At 43.6% G+C, this 22,082-nt stretch overlaps 2 protein-coding genes across 2 annotated transcripts in view; one reads left to right on the top strand and one right to left on the bottom strand.

Moving 5' to 3' along the window:
• Positions 1-1,250: 1,250 nt before the first annotated feature.
• On the bottom strand, positions 1,251-7,635 carry LOC143109965 (sterile alpha motif domain-containing protein 12-like). Its single transcript, XM_076272766.1, has 4 exons — positions 7,561-7,635; positions 5,931-6,072; positions 5,444-5,581; positions 1,251-4,095 (listed from the first exon to the last, which is right to left on the bottom strand). The coding sequence occupies exons 2-4, from the start codon at positions 6,049-6,051 to the stop codon at positions 4,079-4,081; spliced, it is 276 nt and encodes a 91-aa protein (XP_076128881.1). The 5' UTR covers positions 6,052-6,072; positions 7,561-7,635; the 3' UTR covers positions 1,251-4,078.
• An 808-nt stretch (positions 7,636-8,443) lies between these two features.
• The window catches only part of scara5 (scavenger receptor class A, member 5 (putative)), a 51,324-nt gene continuing 37,685 nt past the window's right edge, over positions 8,444-22,082 (top strand). Inside the window, exons 1-3 of the mRNA XM_076272318.1 lie at positions 8,444-8,790; positions 11,717-11,829; positions 15,239-15,367. Coding sequence (XP_076128433.1) covers positions 11,718-11,829; positions 15,239-15,367 — 241 coding nt within the window. The 5' untranslated portion in view covers positions 8,444-8,790; position 11,717. The remainder of the gene's footprint in view (positions 8,791-11,716; positions 11,830-15,238; positions 15,368-22,082) is intronic.

The following is a 22,082-nucleotide window of genomic DNA, read 5'->3' as shown; positions in this document are numbered from 1 at the left end:
ATTTGGCTACAGTAAGTTATTTTATTAAATAAGCTACTCCAAAGATCCCCAAGCTTTGACATTGTATCCTTGCATGCTTGCATAATCACTTATGACAAATTATCAATACATTTGAGTTCATGGCTATGGCAGACCTTTTACAACACCCTTCCCACTAGAAACAACAAGCTAGTCTAATGAATCAGTCTCTGTATCAACCTGCATGCCAAGCCAAGTGAACCCTGACTCCCTGTAGTGTCTGCACCCTGACAAGCAAACAAACAGACCTGAAACCTGAGCAAATACGGACCATAAAACAGGGAGGTGGAGCCGGGGTCGGCAAGTCGCTCTGCTTCTGAGAGATATGGGCTTTATCGGTGATGTAAGTGAAGTGCTCTCTCCGGGATCCACTTCCCATATCATTGCTGAATGCAAGGTCTCTTAACTTTGTTTATCCTCTCTGTGGAATAACCCATCATTAACTGTTAACCAGCGCTCGCATTTTATTAAACACAGCACCACTCCATGTCGAGATTTAGTTTCTATCTGTGCTTTTTTTTTCCTTCTTTCGTTTCCGTCGTCGGGCTGAAGGAGGGCTCCGCTAACCTTTGGAGTATTCACAGGCCTCCTTCTGTCAGCTATGATTTAGTGCCTCCCCCTGAGGTATATTTACATTAAATGTGAGTCAGCGCTTTCCCCTCTCCCTTTCCTGATGCACTGTGGCCCTGAAAGGCAGAAATCAAATGCCACGCATCTCGGAGGAGGGATATTAATCAACGGCCCTAATTTGGTGTAACCCCCCCATGGGACCCCAGAGCCACGGGCTCAGCACTTACTTCTCCTCGCTCACAGAGGACGGGGAGCTGGGCTGGAGGGTGAGAAAGAAGAAAAAAAAAACCGTCAACAGTCTGGACGCAGGGAGCGGTGCAGTGCAGCGTTTCTTGCTGGCAGGACAAGGCGTGGCTCTGAGAAAATCAGAGGCTGTAACACAGCATCCTATGCCGCCTGGCCTGGTTTGGGTGGCTATACTAGGATACCCTATTGCCTTATTAGTGGAAGGTGGAGTTCTAAAAGATGCTATGAGAACAGGTGTGCTGTGAGCTTTTAGCGATGCCAAATGTATAGAAAACATGCTATGTATACTGTATGGTCATGAGATGTTGTTATTGTGCTTCTATACCGTATCTGCTGTCACCTATTATAACAGTTTCTTTAGCCATATTGCGAATGTTAACTTAATTTAATTTAAACATGAGACATTACAAATAGGAAACAGTATAATACATTTGTATTTTATTTAGGATAAAGCAATTACTATAATTTGTGTTTGACTATAATTGTAATATTAGTCTTGTTAATATACAAATACAAAACATAGTTATGCATGAACATTAAACATATTACATAGATCAAATGTACAGTAGGCCTACTTCTATGCATAAGGTTAGTAACATTTCATACTCTTGTACATGGGCCTGTTGCATCCCTGAGAGTCTGCAAAGGTCATCAGGTTACACACCATGGGCACTAATTTGATTCCATAGCGTGCAGTGCACACAGCCACTAAGCAATGAGAATCACACAGTGGGACCAGGCTGTGATACCATATCTGTCTATTTACGGCACATTGATGCAGAAATCAGTTTTGTGATTTGAAACGTTTTCTTTCATATTGAGAGAAACATGATGGATGTTGACTTTAAATGAGAGTCATCAATGATTTTTAGAAGTTTTATGGAAAGGGTATCAGTTTAAATACATTCGTGAACAGAGACCTTCCTCGTCTGTGTGTGTGTGGTGGTGTTGTGTGGTAAATTAGCAAAATGTTCTGCCCAGCTTATTAAATTAGCATTACTTTGTGCGTGTTGCTATTAATGCTTTGCATTGCGCATTCCATGTCAACCAAATTAGAACCCCATTTGTTTCACAGGCACATCACTGTACAAATAACAGGTCTCTTGGCAGCGTAATACATGCAGAATCCTCTATCTAATGAATAAACATTACCGTCATCACAGACCTCACTTTCCAGTAGAGGTTACATTATTCATACTTTTCTGACATGTAAACAATGTGGAGTTTTCTTCCCTATTTAAGTGTGTTGGCCAGGTAGCCCTAATCAACATGAGAGGGCTTCTGAAATGTGAGGTTTCCGTGAGGTGAGGTGCTGTGCAGAACCAGCATGACAGGATCATGGGCCAAACCCCACCGCCAGAGAGAGGATTGCTTCAAGCGGAAAGGATTTAAAACATAAACAGATTTAGTGCTTGCATTTCTTTTTGTTTATGCCCTGCTTTCCTTTGAACTAGGCTCAGATTCTCTCCATACTGATTTGGTACAGCGTGCTACTTGCCCTGCTCTGCTACGATGCACATATCTTTTCATTTCTTTGGCTTTTTTTTTTTTTTATATATATTTATCAAAACAAGAAGGAGTCAATCTGATTATGATTAGACAATTCTACAAACAACGATTTGAATAAATAAAGAACAACATAAATGAACAGCTAGGTTAAACCATAACATTGAAGACTCTCTAGAGAAAACAAATGAACTTGTATTGCATTGCGTAAATGCTAGTATGCATTACCATAGCGTATTTGGTCAACTCCAAACATGCAAACACCTGTTGTAGAGTCTTGTGGTAAAGAGTCTTGGGGTGCTTTTTTGACTTGAGCATTAGATTTGATAAACTGGTCAATTCTGTGGTTCATGCCTCATTATATGATGTATAATTGCAGCAGTGCAGAATTTCTGTTGCCTAAAAGACTGAGAGAAGGAAGTCCATACTTTCATATCGTCCAGACTGGACCATTTAAGACACTATACTGGACCATTTTAAGACACTATTCATTAACCAAGCATCACTTACAAGTGGTCCAAAATGTTGCAGCTAGACTACAAATTAAGACCAAGATGAAACTACACCTATTTTAGCTGTACTAGTGGCTCCCAGTGAGATTGTAGACAGATTTTAAGATTTACCGGTAAGTGTTGTTTGATAATGCTGTGAATGAGTGTGCTCCTACATTGTCCAGACCAGTGGTGGACTGTCAGGGCCTTCAAGGCCTTCTCTGAAGGCCTAACTATTTTCAAACAAATGAAATAATAGTGTCTTTAATAACATTTTACTTTACCATTTATTATTTGCTTCTGCATCTCCTTCCCGATCGTTCTTGACTACTACTGGTCCAGACCCATACTGTATGTTCTTTTCATGCCTTGTTTTTAATATGACCTTGTTATTTTGTCTTTATTCATGCCTTTATTCATTTTATAAGTTTATTTTTAATACGCTTTATATATTTCCTTTGCAGTGTTTTTAATTCTTATTCCTTTATTCATAAATATGTTTATTGTCCATTTTCCAACTGGAAATCACTTTGGCTTAACTGTAACATTGTGCTATTAATTAAATGACTGACCTTGAAAATAGACCTACATAGGAGATGGTCTTAGGTACTTAGACCTGAGATCCAGTGCAGACATTTTGATTTTGTCATCAGGTCTTCTGAGGGTATGCCACTGTCCTGAATTACAGTACTGCATGCACAGGATTCAACTGCTTCATTTAGCCAATCTAATCATTACTTGCTGATACTTTAGTGGCCCATTTTTGGCTTCTCACTATAAAAACCTTTTGACATGATCTACAGCTGATCTACACAGATCTATTTCACATGGATTGGGTTTAAAAAAGGTTTGAAAGCGTGAATCCTTTTAATATCTGTATACCTGGTGTTAGCTAGATACATAAAATCTCTTTGTCGTGGACTGCTTCATTTAGCCAATCTAATATTATTACTTGGTGATACTTTAATGGCTTCTTTTGGCCAATCTAATATTATTACTTGGTGATACTTGAATGGCTCCTTTTAATGTGTCTGATAATTACGGAGTAGCCTACACATTTTTGAGGCTTTATGAGGCTTCTTTTGTGGTGGTGCCTAAAACGGTGCCATGACCAGTGTAGTTTTGTCCGTTCTGGTCCACCACCCTGCACAGGAGGAAGGATGCTCCATGTCCAGTCCATCTTCAGCAGAGATGTCGAGCGCATACACATACTGTAGTCCACACACATCCCCCCACAGTGCGTTTGGTCATGATGAGAAACATTCTGTGGAGCAGAGACAGAGCACTTCTTCAGTTTGCACACGCAACCCTCATCCACCACAACTGCCACCCGCAACACAGTGAGTCTGGCACCCTACCAATTTCCTCCACATGTTCTCAGTCACTATACTGTACACTTCCCTGCCTCTCCACTAAAGGGCTTCTGTGTTAAGTCAGCAAGGGCAATCAGAGTCTGGGACCGGCCCTGCTTTACAATTGCTTTATGTTATTTTGTTTTCTTTTGTGGGGCTTTTCTGCCACCCCTATAACAATAAAAATGGAATATCAGAGTGTGTTCTGTTTGGTTGGCATAGCAATTTGTTTTGGAGGACAGGCATGCCTGGTCGGGTCGAGGAAGGTGGAGAGTCAAGGTGTTTGTCTGGCAGCCTGACTGGCTGATGGGATTCAGTTATGACTCAACCAATAACCTGCCCCTGGCTCTCCATTTTCCATTTCACAACATTGAACACCACAACACTTAAATCCTGCATGGGCAGCGAAAGGGACAAACAACAGTCACCAAACAACACAGTCCGCAAATGATAATTGATCTGTCTGTCCACACCTCTAGTTTTCAATATGAGCTGCCTCTTGAGGACTGTTGCTATATATATTCAGTATGACCTGAATAACCCATTCTGTGTATAAGCTGAATAACAAACACATAAAGATGCCCAGTGATGCCATTCTGTTATAATGCATCACCGTGTCAAAACACAGCCATGTTTATTTTTTGTACGTACATGTTCATAAACACATATATTTTGTGATGGTGTATGTAATAATAAAAAACATTGCCAGGCTTACATATACCTTGCCTGGCAATTCTACACACTGTTCCCTCTCTATTTACAAACAGATATCAGTGTGTGTTGAAGAGAAGGTTGAGTACAAGCTAAATAGAAGGGCTACATTTGAAAGCCATTGAGGGTGAGGGCTATGCTTGAAGAAGCTTGATAATAATGCCGTGACTAGGAGGTAAAGGCTTGCAAGAAGTCTCTCTCTTTCTATTTGTTTTACATTAACCAGCCTAATACCTCCCATCTCAGTTTCCATTGTCATTTTTGCATATTATAAAAGCAGATCCAAACATAATTTTGGAGGGATTCCAGGTTTTAATTAACTCTGTTTAACATAGAATGGTACGATAGTTCCTCTGATAAACTTAAGCAATAAGCCCTGAGAGACTGTAGGTTACACTGATTTGAGAACAGCTAAGGGGCGTTGTTAGGCATGACACGATGCTGGTTTAACAGCATCAAACGTGATTCAGCCAATCATAATCAAGGACTGGAACTATCCGTTTTAGAAATTGCAACCAGTTGCAGTGACTGGATTTGGATGTGCCTTACCAGAGAAGATGTCATTGAGGTTCTCCAGTTCCTCTTGGACCCTGAGGAGCAGGAGATCCTGTAGAATCTTCTGCTGCGACTCCGGTTCTATGCCCAGCCGGTCCAGCTGGTGCTCGCTCATCCTCAGAAGAGCCCGACCTGCCAGGAGAGTCGCAGGCGGTGAGACTCAGAACATAAACTCCCAAGAGACCTCAGTGAGCCGGTCTCACACTAGCCCAGGGACATTCAGCAGCATTCTTGACAAACTCAAAAATTTTCTCATGGAACATAATAATCATAATAATAATAATAATAATAGTAAAATGCAGTCTGAAGAGAGAAATCAATGTACAGGAAACATATGCTGTCTCAGTTGTTGATCGATTGTTTGCCACTTAAACATATCTTAAGCTATGTTAGAGATAAAATGTGGAAAAGCAAAGGAAGGAGCATCCTATTGATTTGGTGATATGGCACACTGTGAGTGATCAGAAGTGCATGATGCTACCTGAGATGGCATGGTTGAGCACTGCCCGCTGCAAAGCGGTCTGCTCACCCCGATACTGCTTCTTCACCCAGTTGTAAACTTCCTCCACTGTCCAGTATGACACTCTTTTGGATGAGCCCATGAGGAACTTCTGAGAAGTGACCTTAATGCAAACAAGAGAGGGTGATTTTGAGTTATTATTATTATTACTACAATTATGATTATGAACCACCCTTGACAATAATAGCATTAATTTGTGAAATCAAGTGGAATTTGTGCGTGCATGTGTGTGTGTGTGAATGAGAATCTGTCAGTAGGCTAAACCACATGAACAGGTGTCTGGTGAGGTTTCCAAGTGCACATTTAATGAAAAGCCACTGCTGGGCTTTAATATGGTTATGGGAGATGGGAAAGCTTCAGTTGTGAGCACAGCACTGATATTCATAACAAATCTGTGATAATATTAATCAAATCACTTATCAAATAATAATAATCAAAATCATGTGATTATGTTTATATGTTTATATCAAGTATATACACTCTTTTGATCCCGTGAGGGAAATTTGGTCTCTGCATTTATCCCAATCCGTGAATTAGTGAAACACACTCAGCACACAGTGAACACACAGTGAGGTGAAGCACACACTAATCCCAGCGCAGTGAGCTGCCTGCGACAACAGCGGCGCTCGGGGAGCAGTGAGCAGTCTAATCAAAGAAAAGCTGCACATTTAAACAATGTTGGTACTTTCAAAACATTAAATATTCATGGCAGAGTGACAGAATCATGCCATGGAACTCTATAATGAAAACGGTGCAGTGAGGTAGACATAAGCTTCAGTTATGCCTCATTGTAAAGGCAAACCATCATAGTGTATTTTATGGTGCCCATTTGTATTGCAAGCCAATTATATACTTCATCAAACACAGGTGTGAACATTGGACCCATTTGTATTCATTTGGAAAAGGTAGTAAACATATGGTATATGGTATGGCCTTTATAATGGGAGGAAGTATTTTGGTCAACAACTACTGACATGTATGCAATAGTTCTACCGATACAAACGTACCACCTAGCGACCCATTTGATAATTACACAGTGTGAAGTTTTTGACGAATGTTGACAACAGACCCAAAATATTCCCACTCCTCCACTCAGAAGAAAAAAATGGACACAACCTGTCATTACAGTTTATATCAACCCCTGTTAACACACTTAACGAGGCAGCTTACGCTTTGAGAAGTGACCGTTACTTCGATTGCATCTCTGGATCAGGGACAGGGAGAATGCAATAACATGAAAGAGGATAGCCTACGGACGGACGCATTGCATTCCATGGAAAGAAAGTATGGCATGCAAGTAGAATTCTGCCGTTAATGCTTGTTTAACTATGCGCTACGGATGCAACAAACCACTCGTGACTGCTATGTTAACAGCCAGAAGAAGAATATCGTTTGGTTTTGGTAGATGTTTATAAATGTCCTCTTCAGAACAAATTAGTAACACATGTCAAGTCAAGTCAGCCTAATTTCACCTTTTCTACTCCTTTCCCCACTAGTAAACTACGCGATTCCTATCAATTCAGTAAAGTAAATTTGAAGCAAATTTTAGAGTGGGCTACAGTTTTAAACAAAGATAAGGCTGGATCCTTACCTGTCCCGACCTATTCTGTGAGGCCACACCCGCGTTCCGCTGGTCATCTGCGCACACCTAGGGAGGAGCACCACGTTGACGCAACGCTGCAATTATTTGTCATACTGTAAGTGACTCACCTAGTTTGCTTATCCCATAGATTTTCTTTAGCTGGTGTTTTACTGGTTAGGCTAATCATACACTGTCGTAATAGCCTGTTATTGAGGGTTAGGCTTCGGGCAAGTAGCCAACAGAAATAAACAACCGAATAAACCAGCCCAGTAAGAAACCCTACATTCTCAAGAATTACCAAAAGGGTTGAATTAACGAATGATGATGTGCTCACTGATGAGTTTGTAAAATTTTAGCTTGACTTGGCTACTGTAAAGCAAGGCCTTTCAAAACATTTTTTTTAAAACTGCACTGGTCTAAGCAAGCTCACACATTAAGCCTTTGGCAAACAAGACATACAGTCATTTTGTGACAGCAGAAATGCCTGATTATCATTCTCTGAATGTTTTGTTGCATGAATTAGATGTGGACATCTCCAGCTTCCGAAGTGCTGTGCTCATTTTTCCACTACTGCCTTGAATTTCCCCTAGGGATCAATAAAGTATCTATCTATCTATCTATCTATCTATCTATCTATCTTAATTGAATTACTATGCTTGCCATTTTGATGAGCAGTTTAGCAGTACCTATTGGCCACATGCAAATATAAACAAATACAACACACTCCTTGACCGTTATTACGCATGTTTTAATTAGCAATAATGTGATTCTGTTGGCATATTTATCGCCTGCCTCAGAGCGAATTGTCCACAAGAGGGCGTGTTGATGCAGTGGGATGCAAAAAGTTTTTCAAAAGTGGACACTGCCCCAGGGCGCAGTCGCGGGGAAACTGGAGACTGTAGAATGAGGTAAGGACATAAGTAATTAGGGACAGCCTCGGCGTGTATAAACGTCACTTGCAGCATTCATGCTTCCACTGCACTTTGCAAGTACGGAATTAACTTATGAAGTCGCACTCAGTCTTCAGTGCATTACTCCTTCCTCTGTCCGGCTTCTCATCTGTTTACTTCAGGATCGTCTCCGTTCTGTCATCCAGCCACATCGTTGACAGGAAAAACATCTTCTAATGACTGTCATCGGAAAATAGACGTGACAAACAGGAATAGAACCTATACATTTAAATAAACATCTTGGCTGTTCTCATGCAAAATTATTAAACTCACACTGAGCTACCTATAGGTAAGTCAGATTTTTAAAAACACCTTTTGATATTTATTCCTTTTGTAGTTTGTATTATTTTGCTTTGTATGATTTGCTGAAACAAAAAATAAGTTCACTTAGATACCTTCTCCAGACAGAGCACATCACTAGCCATGACAGAAGGTGGCAAAGCAACAGGTTGAGTAACACCCTGGTGCGTTTTGCACTGTGGTTCAGTCAGGAGGAAAATACTGTTGCATGACAGACTAGTTTCCTGCTGGGAATAAGGTCCCAACTCTCCACACACGCACACACACACACACACCTTTACAATTCTCTCCAAATGTTGTGAAATGGCATTGTGGTTGTGCATGCAAGGAATGTTATAGATGACTGTACATCTATCTCCCTCTCTCAAAAGTGGCATGTTTTGACTAAGACATAATACCTAAACTCCCTCGGGTTCCAAACAGATGTTGACCTGGACAAGGTCCATCTTAGCAAATGTTAATAGCACTCAGTGGATGTTAATAATCCCTAGTGGAGGTCAGTAAATGCCACCGATCACAGATCTGACGTCACTTATACAATACCCCCCCCCCCCACACACACACACACACACACCCCAGCCCACCAGTGCCCAGTCCCTGGGTTGTGTTCAGAGTGATTGATGAGATGCCAGTGCTGTGCTTTGAAGTTCTGGTTACAAGGGTTGTTGTCGCTCCAGTGTGCTTTAACCTCATTAAGGCTGCTGGACACAAGTCATACATTCAGGCTTGCAGGTCTGCAGAGAGCAGCAGGAACTTGCACAACGTCAGGTAGACCAAGAGCCGGGCAGTGTGGACAACAAGTCCAGGGCTCAAGACACTGCTCCGATAGGGCTGACCCTGAAAGACCTTATCTGGTACCGGTCAGCTTGAATCAGAGATTCCATCTACCACCGGAACAACAAAATGGATAGATGGACTTGTTTTTGCGTGTGAGGTGATTTTGGCATAACAGTGAGAAATAGCCGCACGATAAGGCGATGCAAGAGCGCGACCTTTTGAACCGGAGTCAAGAGGACAGATTTGAACGAGCGAGATAAGGCTGAGACAGGGTGCTCTTTCTCCATGTCCTCCTCTCGGCCAACACTGATGGGTGGTCATCACCCCGCAGGTCGTCTCCTAGCAGCACAAGTGTGTGAGTCAGGCTGGAGCTGAAATGTCAACATGCAGCACCCTCCCTCCCTCACTCCCCCACCAGCGTAATGAAAAAGTCCAGACTGAGCGCTTTTTAATGACTTTGCTAAACAGTCCCTCGTCCAGTCCTGTACTTTACGTTTTGTTCAGAGCGAGGGCTATTAATGGCAGCCCTCCACTGAAGTAAGGCTGCGGCTTTCACTGATTTCACCCCGACATGTGTGCCCAGTAACAAGGCAGTGTGGTGTGGGGTGTCATTATTTCATGAGCCCCATTGATTGCTTCATCTTTTTTTTTCTCTGGTTTCACTCAAACTTTTGTTCCTCTAAATGCTTTGAAACCCTCAAAATAGCCCCATTCAGAGGCTGCACTTGTTTAGAGGAGAGATGATCCGTCTCATGTGGTGGAGGCCGTTCAGTGGCCCGAGGCAGTGCTGTGTGGCAGGCATGATGCTGTGGTGTTATCACAGCAGGGCTTGTGCTCTCAGCCAGAGAGCATCTCTCTCTCTCTCTTTCTGGCACTATCTCCCTCTCTCTCCCTCTTTCCCTCTCTCTCTGTTTCTCTCTCTTTCTTGCTCATGCATGACCTGCAGACTGTCAACTAACCCACCATAACTGTGGGAAGGACATGGATAAGGAATGTGTGGTTTCTCTCTCTCTCCTCCCTCTTCTCTATCTCCCTCTCCTTCCCTCTCCCTCTCTGTCTCTGTCCTTTGCCCCAACAGCTGTTGAGGCAGGAATGTTTGTGGAGGGTCTTTGGCCGTGGCCTTCATGGTAGCACTTGACGGCAGCAATGCGTGGATCTGGGTCTCCGTGTTCAACAACACTCTTGATGATGAAAGAGTAAAACCAGTCTTGCTTCAACAACATTGGAAGTTGCCACTAAATTCTAACTTATAGCATTTGACTGTGTGACTTATACTGTAATACAGTTTTGTGTTTGTTGTGATAGGAGTTTATCAACCCCAGGCTTGTTGTCCAGCTGTTGCAGTGTTTTGCCACTCCCTAGTGGGAGAGAGAAAGTTATTCACTTACAGCCATATGTTTTTTTTTCTTTCATTGCAGGGCTAAAGAAATGGATCAGCCCATACTGACATTTAGGAGTCCTAATGTTTAAACACAGTTAAAAACAGTTTGACGGGATTCTCCTTTTTATAAACATGTCCAAACAGGCTCAGGGCCCCGTTAGAACGATATGAGACCTTCACTGTTCAGTGAAGGCGCAGCCAAAAGCTTTTTATTGGAACGTTTAAACTCTTTTCTGTCTCATTCTGGATCACATTCATCCGTTCTTTTTTCTCTTCAGCTCTTTCTTCATCTCTCTCCTCCCTCCCTCAGCCCTTCACGTCTCTGGCAGTGATTAATGTTTAATTACTTTCTCCAAGTCGTTCAGGACAACAGACTGTGGAAAAAAAAATCAGCTACCACGTTTAAAAGGCATTAAGGGTTGGAAGTCTCCTTCATAATAAGGAGTTGCCAAGGGGGTGCCAGCCACTCTGATACTGATTATAATCACTATAAATGTATTGGAAGGAGCGGGCAGTCAACGTGACTGCAGAATGCAGTCCTGGAGTCAGTATGTTGCATTTGGATAGAATGTTGCGCGTTGGCAGCGTGTTGTAAATTGTCTAGGTGCCAGTGGTGTGGTCAGCCCTCTTCTGGCCCATGTATCTCTGAAAGTGTCTATTGTTCTATAAAAAGGACCACAAGAGGAGAGAGTCGTTAACACTGTCTGGTTTTGATGTATGGCATTATGTCATGCCTACTGCTCTGCTTCTGTTGCAGGATGGAGAACAAGGCCATGTACTTGAGTACCTATCAGGACCGGGACAACGGCTCGTTCTACGAGGAGGCCTACGATGGACGGAACCTCTCCAAACTCAACCTGTGTGAAGAGTGTAAGGCCACATTTGGAGATTCTTTTTCACTATGATGGCATTTCCAAAGACCTGCGGCTGGTCTGTTTACTGTACCACTTTACTCCAGTATAGTCTACCTCTGTCTGTGGCCTTCCTCGACTTTCCCAGTAATTACGCCACATCAGCCCTCCTCGGTTTGCGTCTCGGATACCACACGGCACCGTTGGTGCTGGACACAGGGTGGTGTCGTCATGGCAACGAGGGCAAACACGGCTGGTTCCACCAAGTTAGTCACAGTTTCACCGTGGGTCAGGTTCTAATTGAGGAAATAAATATGGGGGAATATGACACTTGGACTAAAGCTGCTCAGTTGGAGGCTGGGGGGTCAGTTGGAGGCTGGGGTGTCAGTTGGAGGCTGGGGGGGGGTCAGTTGGAGGCTGGGGTGTCAGTTGGAGGCTGGGGGGTCAGTTGGAGGCTGGGGGGGGGGGGGGGGGGTCATGCCCTGATTCCTCACACAAGGAGTGATGAGAGCTTTGGCTTGCACAGGTGTTTTGCCGAGCTTCTTGTTCTCCATTTTGGACACAATTCAGTTCAATTCAATTCAAAAAAGTATATATACTGTGTATATATATATATATATATATATATATATATATATCGCCAAAGGGCAATTTCATCATGCAGGCATAGTGACATGTACTGTAAGCCATAACACAACATATAAGACAGGACAGTATGGTTAGCCAGCTTTGGAACTATAGAGCACTGATGGAGTAGGGTACAGCAGATAAAGCACCTCAAGTTAAGGCAAAGCACCTATATTAAGTTTAGCTGAGCTGTGTATGAGTTATTCATCTTTGTTTGTATGAGACATTGAGAGTAACAACAACACTGAGTCACACTTTACATAATGTTTCTGGAAGTATATCAAAAGCATATACAATATACATTGTCATAAAATATACCTAAACTGCCTGGATACTTGAAACAAGCAACAGACATGACGTTCATTTGAGCGTAAATCATTCCCATGCCCAGACCTCATTGTACATTTTATGTGGCTGTTTACATCCTCCCACAAATAATGTGGACCCCCTTAATTCAAGTTGACACACAACTGCAAACAATTAGCACCCAATGTTTTATGCATAAGGGTTAACATTGTATACCGACTCTACAGTGATATTCAAGCCTAATGTGTATGGCTTTTCACAGAGGGCTGCCATTGTCTATTTACAATGTGATTTCTTTCAGGGAGTAAGTATACTAGCACGGTATGCTTACATATAGTATATAGCTTGTAAGGAATGGTTTTGGCTCATACATTATGCTTTACCAGAATTCCATACCATAAACATACTGTTAATTGTTCCACAAATTGTGAGCAATGTGCCATGTCCAAGAAAAGTCCCAGTGCATTACGCCCAGAGCCAGAGATGTAAGCCTCAAGGTGCCAGAGCCCTTTAAATTGCTTAACCACTCTCCAAACAGTTAAGTCTTAACGCATGTGTGACCAAAGCAGCTGTGTTTTTCTTAGGCAACAGAAAAAGGTGTATCTCATCACTCGGGGTGGAGTGTGTGTGTTTTTTGTTCGCAAACCTCCTCCTCCTCCCTCAGCCCTCCTCTGCATGGATATTATTATGCGTTTAGAGTCCAGCGTCCCAGCATGTGTGCAGCTACAAGAGCCTGCGCCGCTGTCTCTGCCGGCATGACATCATCCCATCTTGGGACAATTGAAACCATGATGCCGAGAAGGCATAAGTATGTTTATGGAAAATAGGTTGACTGCTTGTCCTTTATTGAGCTGCCTTCTCTCTCTCTCTCTCTCTCTCTGTATCTCTCTCTCTGTATCTCTCTTCTGTTTCTCTCCCTCTCCCTCCTTTTATGGGACGAATGAAAGGGTGATTAATTAGTCCTCCATGGCCTGCTGTATGATAGGGGATACAAGGGGATGCTATGCCAAGCAAATCTATCCTCAGATAAACAATTGAAAATGTCTGTTGAAACTAGCTATGTACTTCTTGGATCTTTTTTACATGCTTTGTTACTAACAGTGAAGTATTGCACGTCAGTCTATCATAGACCTACCTCCAGTGGTTTTGAAAGGAGGAACAGTGTTGGACCATTAGAAAAGGTCTTGGATCATTTCTCTCAATGTGGATCAGATGTGTGTGGCTTATTATCCCATCCAAAGTCGTAAACGTTCTGCTTTCATCTCACATCAGATCTGTGGACTGTGTGTGTGTGTTTTGTTTTTTGCATGCCTGGCTTTCTGCTGATGCTGACATTCACTCAATAAACTCCCCAAATGAAACGTAATCCCTCTGCTCTCATCAGGGCCACATCTTTCCAAAACAGCCCCACCCTTTCTCCCCAAAAAAATCCCCAAGCATAACTTCCAGCGATGGCAGTCCGAGACCAGAGATCATCTTTGACCCGCTGAAAGCCACTCTAAGCACTTTAATGACTTATTGCAGCCATTAGGTGGAGGTTATGTGGGGGGAGATCTGACGGATGGAGAGCCCCGAGTGTGTGTGACTGCTCCAGTTTAGGGCCCGTGTTAATAAATGGCATACACAATGTGTCCTGAACAGCAGCTTTTCTTTTTTTCTTTTTTTTTCCTTGTTTCTCGGCACACGTACAATAACAGAACAGCAGAGTTTGAAACATGGCAGACGGTGGCATTATGGGTAGGAAGACAACAGGGGTGTTTGAAACATGGCAGACAGTGGCATTGTGGGTAGGAAGACAACAGGGGCGTGATTCACCACCAGAGTAGAGCACAGGACACCAGAGAAGAGCCGAACGAAAAACAAAGTTAAAATGGGATGGATGAGAGGGCCACGTTTTATTGCATCCCCCAAAGATGAAAATCTAAGTTCCATTAAGCTAAACTATATTCACTCGCTCACTCTAATGTTTGTTTGTCCCGTGTTCCGTGACCTGTTATTGAGGCATTTTGTTTAAAAAGCATTACAAAGCATCTGCAGACACAGATCATCAAGATTAAACATATCTGCATGTGATTCTTTCTTCTTGCCATCATGTCATGGTATTCATATAAAGTGGTCATTCAATTACGCTTCGCTTTTGTTTTTGTTTTTTGAAGCCATGCTTGTTTACTCCAGGGTTTTAGCCATAGAATACTCTGCACCTGAAAGCAATAAAACAAATAGTTTTACTGACCAAAACACTCACAGGGCCCCATGGGAACATGACTCATGAACAAGACAAGCTCTCCAAACAGCCTGACCGTCATCTGAATGAAGTGAAATAACAGCAAGCAGCGCTGTGAAGTGATCATCTGTAATCCACACACCTCAGGAGGTGTCAGTCTGCCCATTCTTAGTCATGATTTCCTCAGGCAAGGTCTTATATAACATTTCTCACTCGAGGGGGTTGCTAAGGTAAATTGTTTTTCTTTTTGTGTGTGTGTGTGTCCCCTTAGCCTGTTCTTCAAAGAGGAGAAAGGGAGATAGCTGTTGTGGCCACCTCAACTCCCTGTCTGCCATCAAATACGCCATCGTGTCATTGTACATCCTGGTCCTCTTGAGCATTCTTGGCCTCTGCATAGCAGGTAAGGTGACCTTATATGGCTGTCAGTTTTTGTGTTGTTGTTGCTCCATTGTCCTCAAAGCAGATGTCCTGAATGTTCTCCTCCAGATGGTCAGATTGAAATGACAGCATGCCAGTAGTTAATTGTAAGGTTCCCTTTATGCCTACATTATATAGTGTATTTATTGTTCAGTTTACTGTAGTGCACCTATTTTAGAAGGACATCATCCCAAAAGCAATAGCAGACAGCACAGCAGCACAATACACAACATGGCATATACTATGAGTAACAGCAGCACAATACACAACATGGCATATACTATGAGTATTTGGGCCACAACAGTGGTGATGATGATTTGCAGGCTTCTGGACAAATGTCCACTAACTTCTCCTTAACGTTTGATCACACTGAGGGTGTGGCGTTTGTGTGCGACTAAAAGTGTCCATTAGCTTTGCTGGAGTTTCACACAGATTGGCTGTGGATGTGCGCGAGCATCTGGGTTTCTGGGTCTGGAGCCCTCATCTCTGGCCCATCTGGCCGTTCATGCGTACTCTCCTGGTCCCAAGCCCTGTCCAGTGAATGACATCAGCCCTCCCAGCAGATTGGGACGGGAGGAAATGGGAAAACGCTTTGCTTACTTCTACATTAAAACATTTATTTTTTGCTTGCCTTCCTACTAGGCGTTTTTGTTTTCCCCCCGTACAGTTGTCTGTTGGAGTTTTCATGTCGAATGCACTAGCTACAAGCACGTGTCTAGAGAGTCTACAAAATGTCCCGTTGGACAAAAGGTTTCTGAGAAAGCACTTTGATCATGGACAGGCTGTCATCTCCAAAAAAAAAAGTTGCACTGGCATCCCGTCCCAAGTCTGCCGTCACACGCCTGTGACCTTAAAGACATCCATTTTCCTCAGGTAATTCCCACTGACAGACACCTCACTGAGGTTGTGAAGCCTTCCCGCAGCTGAAATCACGGAGCCCCGCACTTCTCTCGGTATTCCGCCTGTCATGTAAATGATGGAGTGGATTACCGTGGCGTTTTGACGGAGCGTTCTGGTGAGGGCCCGTGGGGGTTTGCTCCTCACTGGTGGGCAATGCTGCGGACTGAACCACCTGACCAGGACTCGACGGCGCCCCTTCGTGCTTCAGCGGACACCCATAGCGCCACACCCGGGGGCCTCCTGCCGTATTGTCCGAGAATGAAGAGAAGTCGTGGTCCCATCAGTGTGTTGTCCTCCCTGTCTGAATAGGCTGGCCACTTGGGTGGACGGACGTGGTTGGTGTCTTTCTCTTCCTATTTCCTCGCTCCAGATCTTGACCATGTGTAGCTGAAGCATCAGTGAGGGGCTATCCTGGAGTGGGTAGTCTTGGGAATGTCCACTGTCATTAATCAAGACTGTCAAAGCTGTTGCTCTCATCCTTTGCAAAAATCTGTGTGTGAGTGTGTGTGTGTGTGTGTGTGTGTGTGTGTAGGTTTTAAAGAGAGAGAGAGAGAGAAAGACAGAGAATGAGTCTGTTTGTGTGTGTGTGTGTGTGTGTGTGTGTAGGTTTGAAAGAGAGCGAGAGAGAGAGAAGGAGTCTGTTTTTGTAAAGGAGTCTGTTTTGTGTGTGTGTGTGTATGTGTGTGTGTGTGTGTGTGTGTGTGTGTGTAGGTTTGAAAGAGAGAGAGAGAGAGAGAGAGAGAGAGAGAGAGAGAGAGAGAGAGAGAGAGAGAAGGAGTCTGGAGAGAGAGAAGGAGTTTTTGTGGAGGAGTCTGTTTTTGTGTGTGTGTGTGTGTGTGTGTGTGTGTGTGTGTAGGTTTGAAAGAGAGAGAGTCTTTTGTGTGTGTGTGTGTGTGTGTGTGTGTGTGTGTGTGTGTGTGTGTGTGTGTGGACATGTGTGTGTGTTTTAAAATCCACCCATGATTTGACACAGTTGGGCGAATGCCAGAGCTTTAGCCGCCGGCCATGCAGAGGGATCCTCTGGGCCTCACATGTACTGAGACATACTTTGTGTGTCCTGTGAATGGGACCTCACTTATTACAAAGAGCACTGCAAAACAGGGACATGCAGAAGAAATGGCCTTTTCCGGACAGGACTAGCCGTTAATAGTCGCCACTTTAGAGTTGAAGTGTTGCTAATTTGATTGGAATTGTGAGATTCAACCGGTGTACTTTCATTGTCCATTTCATTAGAGTTTGAAATATGCATTTGAGCCTTGACAAGCTGTCCAGAAAACATAACATTTATTGGAGAGGACTAAACAACATTTGTTGTCCGTTTAGAGCAGGTCACATCGACTTGTGCTGACTCATCTTGATGCCATGGCCTTAGGCTTGATGTTCTACCAACTCCTGTGACTTAATGCTCTCTCGAGTTTGCAAACAGCGGGGATCTGGACGACTAAGCTTTTTTTTTTTTTTTTAATCCCTCTTTAATTTCCCACAGGCTCTCCAGGGTCTCAAAAGCAGAGTTACAACCCAAGGAAGGATGAAGGGGCACTTATCTCGGGCAGATTTAATGGCCAGCTTTAAGCAAAGTCACTGCGTAAATATATAAGGGCTGACACAGTTTTGTGTCTTGAGAGAAAGAAGAAAAAAAAACAGAGAAAAATGTGTCACTACGCCAACTGTCAAAAGAGACACTTAAGCAATTTATTGTGTGGTAGAATGATTTTGCGAATCAACAAAGTGCAGCTTTCAGATGGCCTTTCCCAAAAGAAGTGTAGATCATCCGAGAGCTGTAAGAGAGTTGTAACCCGACGCTTTCAATCCGCTGCCAACTTTCCAGCGTGAACACAAGCACACCCAGACCACCTTTTAATCCACATTTGTTTTCCATTTTATGTTCACACTTAAATATTTATGAGATCTCGCATGTGACCCCGAGATGTGTCCCCGGTGCGGAGGGAGGTGGCCCCCTTGCGGACCCTTCCCAGCATGCACCTGGAGACTCTGGGAGAGGAGCCCACTAGGTCGGGGCTCAGCCTAGAATGTGACATTGCAACCCCGGGGCCCACCGAAGCCCCTGTCCAGGAAGGAGCCTGGAGAGCTTCACTGAGCATTAGGCCAGCAGCTCAGCTAAGACATGCCTTCTTATCCAACTACTCTGAGACCTTTGGATAAAAATGTCTTGTTAAATGTGTCAGTCTGTCTGCGTGGGGCACTGAGCATGGTGGGTGGGGTGGCAGAGAGTCTAGATCCTGGAGGACCTGAGGAATTTTCCACGTATCTGTATGCAAGTATCAAATTGTACACCCATTATGCAGACTCTGCCGACCCCTGTAGTGTCAGATCCATTCATAGATGGAGAACATGCAGAGAGGTCTTGCAGATGGCGTACTTCATAAGTTCACAGCCTTTAGGAAGAGAATCCAGGGTATGACTACATCTTTTGTCAGTGAAAGTCTGCTCTCTTGGTTTTACATCAAGCAAACTCGTCAGTCGTCACTGTCTTCATGCTTTGATGATTTCCTAGACATTGAACAAAGCTTTGCTGTGTGGGGGGAATGTGCTGGTGTTTGGACCCAGTCCTGAAAGACTGCAGGCCATCCAGTGCCAGAGTGACGCTCTGCTCAACACCACGTTGTGTGTTTTGCATGGCTTGAGAAGCTCCGATGATTCCACTATGAGAGAGCCTGTTGTTTTGTGACATCATGAGAGCGAGTGTCCAGTATCGGGCAAGTGGGTTCCAATCCCACCATGCCACTGTGCGGTCACTGGAGTGGGCACACTCACGCTAACGCAGCTGCCGCACAGCTGAACTGTAAATCGTGTCCACATCTGTCACACTGTGAAAGACAGGGCCTCTTTAAAGCCCCAGCACTGATCCGCAGCCATGAAAGCCAGAGATCCATACTGTAGCAAGTGGGAAGAGTGCACATATGTTACAACAACAGTGTCAACAAAGAAAACAAAGTGAAAGACAGAGGCCGGGGAAAGAGTGGTGGGGCAGTTGAGCGTCCAGTTGCAATAACCTTTAATCGGATAAGCATCGTAGCGAAAGAGATTTCAGCCACTGAAAGCACCATTGTAACACCAAAGCAGTCCCAGCATGCGATGGCGGAAGTCTCTGACCCCAAGTGGCTCTCATTCAAGTTCAAAGTCTTCCCTCCTGGGGTTGCTTCTCAGCTAAAGTTTAGCTGGCCTACGTGCAAGATTGGCTAGAAAGCCATACCGGTTTAAGGTGCTTCTCAGCGCTGCTTGCGTGTTTTTATGTGCTTTAATGACCTCTGGGATCTCCTCTGTCTCTTCTGTATAAACTGTGCAGTGTGCCTGGAAAAAGATGTGGCACATTTGAACCCCATGTTTACGAGTGAAAGTAATGGCCTTGTTTGGCAAAGGACACCTCTATGTGCCTGGTGCCTGTGATGGGAGGCAGAATGTTGGAAAGACGTTGGAAATGACATTGTTCAAACATTTCCAAGTATGGGAATTTGATGGCGCTCACGTTGTTTATCAGTAAGATGACACGTCCATGTAGACGTGACCTTTCGACGTGGCAGTCTAATTCCGAGGCTTTTGCTCGGGAAGGAGCAGTCGTGCTGTTTTGATTTCAAAATGTCATGCTAAAGAGATGGAGAAGTTTTTGAGCGTGAATATATAGTAATCGATACCATGGTTCAAAATCACACTGGGCTCATGCAGCCATCCTGTTTACAGTCGATTTGTATTTCAAAAGTATGAAAATGTCCTAAGTGGTTGGAGACTATTGAGACTAGCTGGGGGGTATGTGCTGTTTAGACTCTAGCAGAGCTGTTTATACATGTTATTTCACCCCTTATTTCTTATGGCTGGATGGCCTAAAGTGTGCTAGAATATTTAGGATGTTTTTGTAGTTTGTCTTGCTGTTGTTTTCAAGACAGACAAACAGAGTAAAACAGCACACAATGGTCATTTCCAACTGGAACATTCTTGGTAAGGTTATTGTCTTAACATTTATGTGCCTGCTTTCTTCCAACTGCAAATGTTTTAAGAAAGCCCTTTCAGGAGTGTTTAATGCACAACGTACAGCTGATAATAAAGCAGGGAACCTTTCTTTTGTTTTTCTGTATTTATTTAATTTAATGTCCAAAAGACCTAACTGTAAAGTAGAGCAAAGTATGAGCAGCTTCATCATGCAGAGAACCCACAAATGAATTGAAATCCAGGCCAGTAGAAAGTCACCTACACTGAAAGCAACAGCTCGCATTACCTTGTGTTCTCAAGGAGAGACTGAGGCCAGCAAACCAGCGTCAGCAATGTCTTACGTCACGGACACCAGCATTATGAGTCGGAAAGTGTCTCCTTATGTAGAAATACAGTGCAGCGGATAATTGAGAATATGTAATGCAAGATAAAAAAATATACACTAACCAGGGGAAACAATGTGCTTTTTCCATAATCTATACTATAGGGTTTGACTGCTATAGAACAGCTCTCGAGTGTGATGCCGGTCTTGAGCTATTCCGTGCTTTCATAGCAGCAGTGTCAAACACACTGACAGAGGCTGAGAAATGAGCTAGCTGAAACGTCTGACATCTGGACAGCACCCCACAACACACATTTACCCCGAGCCTCGCCGCATGGGATTGGCACAATACTAGATGTTTGCCCACTCGGTGTTGAAATGGCCTATGTCGTATTTGGATCTATTTTTTGCTCCTCCGTGTTTATTGTTCAGGCCAAGAGGGACTGATGAGAGCCACACCCCCTCTAAGAGACTGTTTAATCTCAGCTGATGTCATATCCTGCTGAGATTGACAGTATTTGTTCATATTGGCTTGTAGGAGTTTGCCTGTTTGTCAAGGTTGAAAATACACGCCTTTCCCAGAGTATTCAGTGTCACACCATTTCAACAGCTCTCAGTTTAACACTAGTGTGGTGTCAAATCCAAATTAAATAATACAAACTCAAAAGAAGTCCGCACACCATGGATGTATACTGCAGATGATGGCTTTAATGCACTCCGGAGCATTAGTGAAGCAAGCAAGTAAGTGAAAGCAAAGTTAAGCAAAGTGAGCAGTGAGCAGTGATCATCTGGCTGTTGTCCAGCCTTTATACCCCTTCAAGTCATCCCAGACAAAACCCACTCTGTTTACAGATAACTGACCAAGTAATATATGGTACTCCACCTTTGCCCTCATCCTGTTATTCCTACATTCTTTAGGTTGTGCCATTCTTTAGGTTTTGCTTACATTTCCTGGCACCAAACCTTATCTATGCCATTTTCTGTCAGGTCTGCTCTTTCCCTTAAACCAGTCTTCCTTTCCCACACTGAACATACTACAGAATTCAGTTTCACAAAACAGTGATATTACACAGAATAAAGATACTACATAAAAGATATATAAACTAAATATAAACTAAAGGATATATTTCAATAAAAATCACGACACTAGAAGACATTTTGCAGACAGTATCTTGCTGAGTTGAGTGTTATCAGATCCCCCCCCCCCATCCCCTTCTAATGTATCTCCTCCGACAGCGTTGCGCAAGGTGATGTTCAGGTTCCAGGTATGTTTGGGTGAGGCCTATTTGGCTTCTTTTAGGAAAACTAAAACCTGAAGTGGTCAAGTTCGGACGATGGGCTTTGTTCCTCAGGATGTCCTGCTGGCCGGCTGGGTGGAACTCTGGCCAAGTGGCGGAGCAGTCCATCAAAGACGCGCTGCTGGGCTGTTCAAACATGAAAACAACCGCGCATTTCTCTCCCTCCTCCCCTCTCGTGCTCACAAAGAAAGACCTCCTCGTTAGAGCGCTCTCTCCCCCACTGCTAAATTCCC

The sequence above is a fragment of the Alosa pseudoharengus genome, unplaced genomic scaffold (assembly GCF_046254945.1).
Source record: "Alosa pseudoharengus isolate Yale_2024_CS ecotype anadromous, Long Island Sound unplaced genomic scaffold, YU_APseudo_1.1 YU_APseudo_1.1_scf_7, whole genome shotgun sequence".
Taxonomy (NCBI): Eukaryota; Metazoa; Chordata; class Actinopteri; order Clupeiformes; family Clupeidae; genus Alosa; species Alosa pseudoharengus.
The sequence above is the reverse complement of the archived record's forward strand: the minus strand, read 5'-3'. Positions and strand labels throughout refer to the sequence as shown.